Here is a 14,441-nt window from a genome sequence, read left to right as displayed (position 1 = left end):
TTTGAGAGCGATGTCGCATGCTGCTGTTGTATAATTAATATACATACTTACATAGTATATTCTATCGTCGTCCTATACATAAAAGGAAAAGCTAACTTACTGACTGACTGATACATGATACAAGATACAACTACTGGACGGATCGGGCTGTTTAGCATGGAGATAGTTTTTATGACGTAGACATACGTAAGAAAGAATTTCAGGGTTGTGCTGGACATTCATCCATCTCTTTACAGGTCACCCCATGCTCTTGTGCTGCTTGTATTCTTCCTGCGTTTAAACCCCACGGCGTTATATCGTCATCTATGATAGGTTTCTTCGACAATAATCGAAATGGTAATCGGTCCCTGGGTTCGTGTGTTAACTAGAATGATAGAAATGTATAGCTTTTCACATCTAAAATTTAAATCTTAGCACCTAAACTCTGGTTCAAAGTTAAAACCTTTACTTAAGGGGCAAGCGACGGGTCTGCCCGCGAAATTCAAATTTAATTTGGTTTTTCGCAATTTGTGAACTAATACGACAACGTAGGCTTATGGCAATTTAATTGCGCCAATGGCAGTATCATCCTTTCAGGTTTATATAAAAATCTTTACTTGAAAAGGTCCAGTTTAAGAAATTAGCTCTAGTATCGACTATAACCTACAAATTAGTCGATACTAGACCTAATTTCTTAAACTGGACCCTTTCAAGTAACCAAACCCTTCCAAAAAACCAAATTAAATTTAAATTTCGCGGGCAGACCCGTCGCATCCACCTTGAATACTGAAAAATGCTATTCGCGAAGAAGTTTATATCTACTTTAAAATAATGAAGTACTTCATAGCCATAACATAGCAATGGTTGGTTGAATACCAAGAAAATGTTACCTAGTATACCTACTTAATCCAAACTCCAAAGATAACACTTCCAATAGGGTTGCCTCTAAAAGTAGACCCACTTTAATCTCAAGTCACAAGCATTTATACTGTAGCGTTTTAATAGAGTCCAATGTAACGCAAACATGCAAATTACCGTCTTTGAACTGAGTTTATGTTCGATTTCCACCCTTATTTGCCCGCTGTAATGACTTTGATTGGTTTTATGAGTGGTTATTTATGTTTGCTAAGTATAATTTGAACGTCCAAGCAATAAGCTATCGGCTTGCAGCTGCGTCCGTCGTCGGCAGGGTTGCCAACTTGCCAATTTATTTTTAGATAATAGATTTATTCGGATTATTTGTGACATGCTAATGTGGGATCATTGCGTCAATCGTATGTGCTCTGCATATAATGAGTGTCGGCGAATTAGGGCCGCTAATGTGGAGCGCACGCTTATAGCTAATAGATTAATATTAATTGCTCTTTGACAACGTACCTACTTACTAACAGATAATGCGTTTGAGATGTTAAAATTTACTATCCTAACATTACACTTCATCTTTGTGACGGTTGCATTACTAAAATTTTTGTCTATTTCTTATTCTTGCTCTTTCTTTTCCTGTTTCTTGTTACAAGCTTCTGATATAAATAAAATAATAAAAATAAAAAATAGAAAAGTCATTTATTTCTTACATTTTTACAAGATTTGGTATCTGTTTTCTAGGTTTATGACAAAAATAAATAAATACATAAATAAATAAAATAAAAAATAAAAATAAAGTAAACAGAAATAACCAAGTTATTACTATGGTACAATCATGTAGTTTGATTCGCAGGAAGCCTGCTAATTTTGCTATATTTTACAACCGCATTGTCACCATCAAGTCAAGTAAACTTTGATACATGTATGTATAGGAATAATTTTTAACCATGCGAAATTGGTAACTTTGCTATTTCCGCAATCGATTTCCGCACTTTTTCCGCATTCGATTCAGCCTGTTTACGTCCACTGCTAGATATAGGCCTTCCCGAGAGCGCGCCACCACACACGACACACGGTCCTCCGCCTTCCTCATCCACTTCCCACTTCGTCTGTCCAGCGTCTTGGAGGTCGACCCACACTGCGCTTGCTGGTACGCGGTTTCCACTCCAGCCGGGTGATTCTCGATTTGATAAGATATGATGTAACACGTTTACCATGCATTTGATGTAACACTTTTACCATAGCGGCCATCGGTTCTGTGACAGACATGGCCTGCTTCAGCTCGCTAATTCGTTGATCTACATCGGTCACTTTGGTCAGAAAAAAATGTATTTTGAAATAAAATAGATTGGCAGCCCTGACATCCGATAGTATTTGCTGGTGATCAGAAGTTTCGCGCTAGTTAATTTGTCCGCTCGTCTTGTTTAGACTGGACTTAGCAGGCCAACTTTAGATCACCACTCCGCTCCTTTTTGTTACTTTTATACTATTCGACTGTATTCACACTTCACGTGTTTAAATATAAAATGTTAATGATTCGACTTCAGTTTAACTTAACCCCTTGTTTTGAGCAGAAGCAGAAAATTGCTCATCTTAACAAGAGTAAATTAAAAATTTATAACACCCCCGACGATCCAAAGTATCTGAGATTTCCAAAACATCATTTTCAAATAAATAATTATGTATTTAGGCAACGTCCATCTTGACAGCTTGACATTTGTCTATTGACATAATATTATGAACCTAACGGTTATCTAACCTTCTTTTCTACAAGAAAACTAGAAAAGAGCTGATAACTCTTAAACGGCTGAACCAATTTTTTTAGATTATAGCTAAGAACACTCTCGATCAAGCCACCTTTCAAACAAAAAAAACTAAATATTAAAAATCGGTTCATTCGTTTAGGCGCTACGATGCCAGAGACAGATACACAGATACACAGATACACACGTCAAACTTATAACACCCCTCTTTTTGGGTCGGGGGTTAAAAAATCAGAGATTGCCTTTACCTTTTCAAGTAGTTTTTCTTTAAGTTTGTAAGATAGTGAGTAACATCTATTCGCGTAAAATGTTTGCAAATATTTATTTCATTTCATTTAATCCAGCGATTACTCTTTGATTTTCTGGAATAAAAAGTACTTAGCCTATGTGTTAAGTCAGGGTATAATTTACCCTGCTTCCAAACAGCCAAATCCGTCCAGAAGTTTTCGCGTAAAAGAGCACCAAACACACATACACACACACACACACACACACACACACACACACACACACACACACACACACACACACACACACACACACACACACACACTCACACACTCACACACTCACACATATTATACACGAACTTTCACCTTTAATATAAGTGTGATTTGTGTATCAGCTACACAGTAACCGGGCAGGCTCAAGTCATCTCCACGTCTCCCAATGCTTTAATCTTCCTGGAGCCGCGTATAAATCACGCGTGGGTTATGACGGTAATGACTCATTCCGCTTGCACTCTACATTGTAGCGTGACGAATATGTGCAAAAGAAAATGAGTGTCCGTTGGTCACAGGTTGGGGCACAACTTTTTTTTTCAGGGATCCGTACCTCAAATAGGATCACTTCGTTGTCTGTCTGTCTGTCCGTCTGTCCTGTCTGTCAAGAAAACCTATAGGGTACTTCCCGTTCACCTAGAATTATGAAATTTGGCAGGTAGGTAGGTCTTATAGAACAAGTAAAGGGAAAATCCAAAAACCGTAACGTGGTTACATCACAGAAAAATAATTAAAATGTGCTCATGAACAAATAATTGTGTATTTTCAATTTTCAAAGCAAGATAACTATACCAAGTGGGTATCATGTCAAATTGCTTTACCTGTACATTCTAAAACAGATTTCATTTATTTTTATGCACAATAGTTTTTGATTTATCGTGCAAAATTTAGAAAAAAATACCAGTGTGCGGAACCCCCGCCGCGGTTTTTTCAGGGTTCCGTTCTCGAAGGATGTCAACGGGACCCTATTACGTCCGTCCGTCCATCTGTCTGTCTGTATGTCAAGCATATGAGTCTGTTCTACAAAGTGCACTTTCCAGAGTAACGCGGCACTTACACAGCAGTCTATATTTACCGGAACACTTAAGCCTGGCTCTCAGTGCGTGTAAATCATTACCGGATTATGTGACGACTCATGACATGATTTGTGCTTCTAAATCGATGCCCATGACGTTCTATGGATAAGTATGATGCCTATGGGTTCGCCATATTTGCTATATGTATCAATTGTCATGTCAAAAGTATACAGGTGTAACCAGAACGCTGGCAAAAACTTAGCGCCTACGACGCGACGACATGGCATTGACTTCGAGGGACCTATTTACGGAACGTTCGGTGACCTCTGGCGTCAGTCAGATGTTTTATTCGCAATAAACATATTGTGAATTGTATATATTTAAAAATAATCGTAGTTATTCATGGTTATCTTATCAGTAATCATCAGTAGCTATCTTCCTAACGCCTATCTAGTACCTGTCTTCGTTTTTGCTAGCGTTCTGATTATGCCCTGTAATTTAGTAGGGTAAACCCTGTGGGTGGGTAATAAAACCTCATCACCAACCAACCAACACAGCCACACCCTCCGCTCCTGGGACTATACCCCATGGGTGCGTCTACTGCGCCCTCTGCTCGAGACACTCAGAGGGACACGCAGACAACACCCCCTGTCAGGTCAATTAGCCATGGCTAACAATATCCTATGAAGGGAAATCGTTAACCATGTTACCAGGGTACACCGGCCCAAGCGCTGCTGTTACCCGCAGCACTCCGGCACACGAGGAGGTTACCTGGCTGGTACCCCATGACACAAGTCACCAAAAGCAACTTTCATTAACCCCCGACCCAAAAAGAGGGGTGTTATAAGTTTGACGTGTGTATCTGTGTATCTGTGTGTCTGTGTATCTGTGTGTCTGTGTATCTGTGTATCTGTCTGTGGCACCGTAGCGCCTAAACTAATGAACCGATTTTAATTTAGTTTTTTTTTGTTTGAAAGGTGGCTTGATCGAGAGTGTTCTTAGCTATAATCCAAGAAAATCGGTTCAGCCGTTTGAAAGTTATCAGCTCTTTTCTAGTTACTGTAACCTTCACTTGTCGGGGGTGTTATAAATTTTTAATTTACACTTGTTTTACATTATAAAACAAAACAACATGGCAATTTAATTTTATAGCTTCTTGCTGATAACTGTGAAAGTGCACTGAAGAGGTTTAATGATGATTATTTAACATCCTCCAGTGATAGCCTGCGGTCGGAAGCTGTTAAGTGGTAATTACCAATGCGTTGCTGACGTTGGGGCAATAAATCAGTCACTTAGGTGAATTGTTAGACGCTGAAAACAAATTAGCTTTGATCTACCAAAGTATCGGTATGAATTTAACCATTATTATCAGCGACTTTTTATCCGACTACGGCAAAGCTAAAAGGAAGGGTTATGATTTTAGCAGTCTATCATAGCTTCATGCCGTAGCCAGGAATTGGTTAATTTTCGATTTATTTACAAAAAAAGTTTAGTAAATTCGAGAACTAAGTAGTCTATTATGCATTTTCTGGGATTTTGTTTTCTGGAATTCAAAACAATTTTATTATGTATATCGGATATATTATATGCTATCACGGGCACTAGTCGGATTTTAGTGCTGTTTAAATTGATCTTGTTTTAAATTGTATCTATAGAAGATGTTTAGTATATCGTGCACAGGAGGGAACTGCGTGATCTAACACTAAACTAAAGAAAAAGAAACACTAAAACAAGGGAAAAATAAATTTCTTTCCAAGATTATGCGCTCAAAGATGAAATGCAGCCGGTGCTTTTGGTTTTGGCAAGTTTACAGCGGATGTATTTATCTCTTTCTCTCATTATAGTGTTTGGTGAGTAAACAGTATGTTGATATCACCATGTGTGATCTAGTGTCCCTTGATAGCTTCCGCGAAGGACATGGTGTGTGGTTTTCTGTAACCCTTTTATAATAGACACGGTAAAGGTTCTGCTTAAACGCTTTCTGTTGTAAGAATTAAGTAAATCAAAAAAAAAAAGTACAGATTATTCCTACGTCTTTCACTGCTCTGGTCACTAGTAGACTAGTAGATAATATATTATTACCTATGACGTATGAGAATCAGTAATCTCTCGTCCATTCTTTTTCATTCTGAGATTAGACCTGTGCTCAGTAGTGGACTGGCGATGAGTTTTTTAGGGTTTCGTACCTCAAAAGGAAAAACGTAACCCTTATCACTATGTGTCTGTTTGTCTGTCTGTCTGTCCGCCCGTCCGTCGTGTCTATCAAGAAGACCTACGGGAAAAGTTACCTATACTTTCTGTTGACTTAGAATCACAAAAGGTAGGTGGGTCTTATTAGCTCAAGACTGTAAAGGAATAAATCCGATGTAAGGTTACATCACAAATTTTTTTTTTAACATGTTCACGAAAAAATAATTTACTAAATCACATAAAGATGGCGCTGTTGTCATTATCTTAGTGTGTTACACATCACTAACATTTATTAAAATATTTTGTGCGATGGTACGGAACCCTTCGTAAGCGAGTCCGACTCGCACTTGGCCAATTTTTTCCAATATTACACAAGAAAACTGAAAAAATATGATTATAAAACCATCACCAACCAAAAAATATTTAGCCACTCTTATATATAGGACTACAAACTCCATGGCCCATTATTTTCCCCATTAAGCTTGTTTTCACAATCCTCGAATTAGTCGTCCATTAAAGTGCAACATAAATAACAATTAACACGAGAATCTAAAACAAGTGACATAAACTCGACCGTGCACATCAAAGCTTGCTTCGCTCACGATTTATGGGCGCTGGGAAAAGTAAATAATCGCAGCGATTGATGCTGGTAATGACTATTGGGCTATTAAGCTTTTTTTTTTGTTCTGGATTAGTTTAATAGCTTTATTTTGTAGGTTATACCTACCTACGTGTTATTCGGTATCAGGTTTGCATTGGAACTTGAAATGAAATTGAATTAACTTTTGGTGAAGAATAAAATAAAACGTAATATAAGATTTTATATTGTGACAGTTTTATAGATCGTACAAGCTGATGCCCGTGACTTCGTCCGCATGGATTTAGGTTTTTAAAAATTCCATGGAAACTTTTGACTTCCAGGGATAAAAAGAAGCCTGTATCCTGTGTTCCTCTGTACCAAATAATGCCCATGAGTTGGTCCACGTGGATTTAGGTTTTTGAAAATCTCTGGGGAAGCTCTTTAATTTTCTGAGATAAAGTATCTCTGTGTTAAATGTCGATAAAATCAGATGACAGACAGATACACTTTCTCATTTTATAATACCAAATAGTTTATAAATTCCAAACCCCTATTTTACCCCCTTAGGGGTTGAATTTTCAAAAATCCTTTCTAAGCGAATGTACGTCATAATAGCTATCTGCATGCCGAATTTTAGCCCGATCCGTCGAGTAGTTTGAGCTGTGCGTTGTTAATTATATCAGTCAGTCAACTTTTCCTCTTATAGATATAATTTAGATTAGTAAGCAAGCTAGAGTGTGAATGCTTAAAAAAATATCCTTATCACTTACCATCAGGTGCATTCGTGGTCAAATATGAACCTGATACAGAATTAATTAAACGACAATCTTACGACAATAAGGTAAAGTGAGCTGTCAAGTTTTATAACAAAATGTGAAGCTATTCCGAGTATTGTAATTAATATCGTACAGGGACGTGCGATTCTTAAATCGCTGGAGTCGCATGATGAAACGGTAGAGGTTACGTTTACAGGCGGAGCGATTTTATTTGAATACTAGTTGGTCATCCCGGCTTCGTTCGGATGGGCTTACCTATTCCATAATAAATATGAATGTCTTATATAACTATACTTTGAAACTTCGGTAATCGTGAAATGTACTGAATGACAATGAAACTCATATTGGATTGCATGAAAGTTGTTTATTGTTGTTGATTGTTCGAAAACCCGATAGACGTTAGGATCCCAAATGGATTCTAGTCTATCGGTTTTTCTAACAATGTGCCCTTCTCGTTGCCACTTCAGCTACGCGACCCGCTGGATTCTGGTTCTCCTACGTTTCTTCCCATTTCTGATTTGATCACGAAGAGAAACTCCAAGCATAGTTCTCTCAGTAAATAAAGTAGGTATCACACTTCACACTATCACACTAATCACAGTATCACACTATGACACTATAATATTATAAAGGCGAAAGTTTGTGTGTACGTGTGTATGTGTGTGTATGTTTGTTACTCCTTCACGCAAAAACTACTACACAGATTTGGCTGAAATTTGGAATGGAGATAGATAATATCCTGGATTAGCACATAGACTACTTTTTATCCCGGAAAATCAAAGATTTCCCGCGGGATTTCGAAAAACCTAAATCCACGCGGACGAAGACTAATAAAAGTAAAGATAAAACGTAAGCGGAAATCAATGTGTCCTCAGCCCAGTGACAATAACAACCATCGTGCTTTTCTCACGTAACGATATGTGACGATACACCGCATTTTCAGCGGCCATTATATGCTTAATTAAATAATTGAGCGCCGAGCTGTTCTTGCTAATTATGTTTTATTTATTTATCATCACCAAATGATAACGTCGCCTTCAATTATTATAATTGGCCAATTTTTAAACAAGATCAAATTAAACTCGTTTAAGAATCAAAGAAACTCGGCAACCGACGAGTTTCTTGCCGGTTCTTCTCGGTAGGAAAGGCATTCTGAACCAGTGGTAGATGCATTTGATGATTCAAAAGTAATTGTATAAGTTGAATTGAACACAACATATTTTTACATACAAATTATTTTTATTTTCCTCAAAGTCAAATTCAAATCATTTATTCAAAATAGATACCATTGTACACTTTTTGATTGTCACTTGTTGGATTTGTAAGATAATAATTAATTAATGATGTACCGAAGGTGATTTACGTAAACTTAAAATTAAAGCTATGAGTAAATAAAAGAAAGATAGCCATATTGCGCCTTCAAAGTTAAATTATAGGTACATATTATTTTGTAATACAGTAGAATAGAGATTGCCAATAAAGGATTAGATATGATGTTTGAAATTGGGTATAACTACTTATGTTGATCGTTAGTAAAATCTAAGATTGATATCGGAAAGCAAATTATCAAGAAACTTGATGATATAAGTTTGAAATTTCCATTGATTACCTACACAAAGTTTTAAAAAAAAAATTATGTAGGTAAGTATATAAATCGTTTTAATTCTGTTATTATCTAATTGTATTGAAGAAAGCCGACTTTTTACTTTGCTAAGTATGACGTCGAACCTAGCATTTTAATTAGACAGTTTAATTATACCTATCATATTAAAAGTTAAGATAAGATAAACTTAATTGGATTTGTCACTTCAGATTAAATAGGACATTATAGTTCTGACCTCTGTAGTATCTAATTGAATTTTCATGTTTACAATTATTTTACCTAACACAAGGTATTTTTAACCCCCGACCCAAAAAGAGGGGTGTTATAAGTTTGATGTGTGTATCTGTGTATCTGTCTGTGGCATCGTAGCTCCTAAATTTATGAACCGATTTTAATTAAGTTTTTTTTGTTTGAAAGGTGGCTTGATCGTGAGTGTTCTTAGCTATAATCCAAGAAAATCGGTTCAGCCGTTTGAAAGTTATCAGCTCTTTCCTAGTTACTGTAACCTTCACTTGTCGGGGGTGTTATAAATTTTTAATTTACACTTGTTTAACAATTAAGTACAATTAAGTAAATCGTACGTTTATTGGGCGGTCGTGGCGTGTGGACTGTGGAAGTCTCTACCAGAGATTTATGTCCAGCTGTGAGCGTGTAAGCGTGATGATGAGGATCCACTGCAGTTCCCCGTTCTCAGTAGTGGGCCGGCGATGGGTTGATGATGATGATAGTGTGTCATTACCTTAACAGGATCTTGACATTACATGTGGGTTTTCTTAAAGAATATTAGCCATCCTTCCATCCATACTTAATATTATAATAAATGCAAAAGTGTGTCTGTCTTTCTGTCTTTCTGTCTGTCTGCTAGCTTTTCACGGTCCAACAGTTTAACCGATTTTGATAAAAGGTACAGAGTTAGCTCACATCCTGGGGCCGGACATAAGCTACTTTTTATGCCGGAAAATCAAAGAGTTTCCACGGGACTCCTAAAAGCCCATCTAAGCCCATTTAACCAACCTATATGAAAGGAACAGAGGTAGCTTGCGTTCCAGAAATTAAGATGGGTAAATTTTTATCCCGGGAAATTAAAGAGTTCCCATTGAATCAAAATGATCTAAATCCACGCGGACTAAGTCACGGACATCATCTAGTAACTAATATTCCCCTTTCCCTTCCAACTAAGCGTCAAGCATGTGCTAGAAGTAGGTACGAAAATAGTGTAACGGGTGGGATTTAAACCGCCCACCTTTCAGTTTTCCGTCCACTCCTTTAACATGGCTTGTTTTGTGTACATGTGAGGTACTCATTAATTAATAGATATTTTAACACCTACATTGTAGGCATGAATGGGCCTATATCCCGGGTTCTATTCTGCGCGCACTCGATATGACATAGTTGTTTCGTCGCCAAATATTTTAATTGCCGACGAACGCGAGCTAAAAGGGCGGGTTGACTTGATAGCGCTCTCTCGCTTTACATTAGGGTTGGCGACAGCGTTAAATCTAAAAACTATGCTCCTTTTCATTATTGTCTGGTGGAAGGATTCGGCCCTGGCTAGTTACCACCCTATCGGCAAAGCTGTGCCGCCAAGTGTTTTATCGTTCCAGTATGATGCCGAGTAGAAACCGATCAAGGGTATTGGTTTACTGAAACTACCATTATGATACCCCTTCTAAGTTAGCCTGCTTCATTTTAGACTTCATCATCACGTACCATCAGGTGAGATTGCTGCCAAGGGCTAACTTGTATCAGAGTAAAAAAATAAAAAACAGTTCTTACCGCATAACTCTCCTCTAACTTTCTGGACTTCTAACTTTTCGGAAAACATCGTGAGGAAACCTCCATGCCTGAGAGTTCTCCTATAATATTCTCAAAGGTATTTTGGAGGTAAGGTAAGGTATGTGAAGTCTGCCAATCCACACTTGGCCAGCGTGGCGGCCTATGACATACTTTCTCATTCTGAGAGGAGACCCGTTCTCATTTTAAGTATTTAAAGTACCAGTAAGTATAGTTATGAACCCATGTGGGGTCCTTTCTCACGATAGTTTGAACATTAAAAAATACCCTTACTCAGTAGTGAGCCAGCTATGAGCTGATCGTGACGATGATGGTGGCACTTAATAGAATTCGTGAGTTGTGACATCCCTAATTTCCAGTGCAAGGATTTATCGAGTGTTTACAGCGGTTAATTACAGCTATTTCGCGTGCTTTCAGAATAGGGGTGTCTTATTGATCTTTGAGTTACTGTTATGATTTGGAGCGGTGTAAATTTGCGTAATGTGTATAGGAATAGATGTTGCAAGAAATTGAACGATATTAATCATAGGGTACTTGAAAACTGTCATAATATTTCATTAGAATGTGATAGAGTCGGGATAATGGTTACTAAGTGACTTGCTAGATATCGCGGGCAGATTTTAGTTGTAACGAGTAAGATAATAATTTTGTCGTTATAGGTACTTTGAGGTAGACTGTAAGTAGAACCAATTTACTTATTGTGGATCTAATTTTCATCTATGACATCAAAGAAAAATATACCTACTTTAAATTTTAATACAAGCTCTTATGAATTAACAGGCTTTTAGGAATTTTTTACTTATACATAAGCAACAAAGCAAAAAAGATAGACAGACAACAAAGGATCATTTTGTTGTCTGTCTGATTTTTGTCTTTCAAGAAAACCTATAGGGTAGGAATGGCCAAACGGGGGTACGGGCCTCGAGGCATGGCCTCCTTAGAAATTAATAATTAAAATTAAAGTGCGGTTAAAAAATTATTAGTTTACTAAATTACATATAGATGGCGCTATCTGTCATTAACTTGCAGTGCTTTACATAAAAGTATTAGATATACGCACTTGACGGCTTTTTGGAAGTTAATTTGCTAACAAATTCAGAAATTAATGTACCTACTTACCTACCAACAATCAACATAGTTATCAAGTTTTGTTACTAAAAACTTAATGGGCCCTAAGATATCTGAAATCTGAATAAATAAATTGAAATGAATTAGGTACTTATTACGACTAATAAAAACCTTCTCTTCCAGATACAAAACAAATGAAACGCAAGAAGTCAACTGATGACGTCCGTTCTCCACTCGGTGGAGAAGGTTCCATGACCAGCGAAGAAGGAGAAGAACTGGGCAGGCGCAAGAAGGCGCGCACCACCTTCACCGGAAGACAGATCTTCGAGCTGGAGAAGCTGTTCGAGGTGAAGAAGTACTTGTCTTCGGGCGAGAGAGCGGACATGGCTAAGCTTCTCAATGTTACTGAGACTCAGGTATGTGGTCTTATTACCGTATTATAGCTGACCGACTGGTCATCTCCAGCAATGGATGTCCACCGCTGGACATAGGTTTTTTGTAGAGATATCGATATGAAACGCTGGCCAAGCTACTCAATGTTACTAAGACTCACTAGGTAGGTATGTGTTCTTGGTGATTGCGTTGTTGTAATCGGTGTACGAGTATATCCACTGCTGGACATAGAGCTTTTATAGGGATTCCCGTAGTCTTCTTAATCTGTTTTGTATATCAACTACTAGCCGATGCCCGCGACTTCGCCCGCGTGGATTTAGGTTTTTGAAATCCCGTGGGAACTCTTTGATTTTCCGGGATAAAAAGTAGCCTATGTGCTAATCCAGGATATTATCTATCTCCATTCCAAATTTCAGCCAAATCCGTTCAGTAGTTTTTGCGTGAAGGAGTAACAAACATACACACACACACACACACACACACACACATACAAACTTTCGCCTTTATAATATTAGTGTGATTATCAGTAGCTATCTAATTTAACTGTGTACTTAGTATTTACTATTAAAAGTGTACTATTGAAAACTACCTAATATTATGCAAATAATTCACCATCAATTTAGAAGCCTAAAAAAATTGCAAATCGTTTCAGAAATTTTGGAGAAATTGCTATACATACATACCTACATAGAAAGAAAATGCACCGAATTGATAGCCTCCTTATTTTTGGAAGTGTACGCGACGATAAGCTCACACTCCTGTACCACTTCTAGGTATTCTGGGTTCCGTGGACTGTAGTGATGTAGCACAACAAACAAAAAGTTTATCATTAAGAATACCAAGAACAAGCCCGACCAAGAGGTAGATAGCTTAACTCCATAGTCGTAATACACGGTCGTGTTGACAAATTCCCTCGCGCGAGTCATTAATGGGCCGAGTTCGGAGATTCCTCGAAATCTCCTCCAAATTAAGTGCTTAGCCGCCAGCTGGAAACTTACATGCTCACGCAAATTATAAATCATAGGCGCCAGCGGCTTTGTTAACGCTTTATACTAAAAAATTATCCTGATGGATGCTACATCCGTTTTTTAGGGTTCCGCACCTCAAAAGGAAAAACGGAACCCTTATAGGATCACTTTGTTGTCTGTCTGTCTGTCAAGAAACCTATAGGGTACTTCCCGTTGACCTAGAATCATGTTTGGCAGGTAGGTAGGTCTTATAGCACAAGTACAGGAATAAATCTGAAAACCGCGAATTTGTAGTTACATCATTTAAAAAAAAATTAAATCATGTTTCAATTTTCAAAGTAAGATAATTATACCAAGTGGGGTATCATATGAAAAGGCAAGTGTTGGAAAATACCCGAGTACGGGGAACCCTCAGTGCACGAGTCTGGCTCGCACTTGGCCGGTTTTTTTCTGCTATTCGAGTGGGATTAAAGAAGAAAAAAATCTGAGGTCATAAATATAAACACAGTACCTTAAATTATATTATAGTAGTATCTTAAATTGTGCTATTTAATTTTATCTTGACTTGTTTGAAAGATGGAGCTTTCAATAGTTTGTGGTGTCGCCACTCGCCAGTCGCTCATGGCTTGCGCGAGTTGTGTAGCGCAGCGCGAGATAATTATACTATCCAAGGTGGCGTCCCCCGTGACGCGGCGCACATGGCGACACTAATTACAGCGCGTCGCCGCGACAACGCGCGCTACAACAATTAATAGCAGCAACCAGCGATCTTTGTAACACCACTTAGATCTACAACCAACCAAAAGCTTAATTTGCTATAATCCGCTAAACCAGACAAATCTGTATGGTGCACATGCGATACGCGCCACCCGCCCTCCCACTGCTGAACATGTAGGAGAAGCTAGCCACCAAGCAAGCAATACGCACCACCACCACACAGCAATACACAGATCAAGGTTCACAGATCAAGGAAAGTTTAAACACTACCATTATGTTACCCCTTTGCTAGTTAGCCCACTTTCATCTTAGATTGCATTATCATTTATCACTTACCACCAGGTGAGATTGCAGTCAAGAGCTATCTTGTATGTGAATTTAAAAAATGCTAAGTACTCGTATCGTCACCTGGACGTGGACTCACGCCACGGCCTCGGGCGCGTACGGAG

General features: G+C 38.1%; 1 protein-coding gene across 1 annotated transcript in view; it reads left to right on the top strand.

The window, feature by feature from the left end:
• LOC123876721 (homeotic protein deformed) overlaps positions 1-14,441 on the top strand; it is a 77,356-nt gene that overhangs the window by 15,056 nt on the left and 47,859 nt on the right. The window contains exon 3 of the mRNA XM_045923029.1: positions 12,098-12,330. Coding sequence (XP_045778985.1) covers positions 12,098-12,330 — 233 coding nt within the window. The remainder of the gene's footprint in view (positions 1-12,097; positions 12,331-14,441) is intronic.

The sequence above is a fragment of the Maniola jurtina genome, chromosome 22, assembly GCF_905333055.1.
Source record: "Maniola jurtina chromosome 22, ilManJurt1.1, whole genome shotgun sequence".
In the NCBI taxonomy this organism is placed as follows: Eukaryota; Metazoa; Arthropoda; class Insecta; order Lepidoptera; family Nymphalidae; genus Maniola; species Maniola jurtina.
Note: the sequence above shows the minus strand (reverse complement) of the source record. Positions and strands in the feature narration are given on the sequence as shown.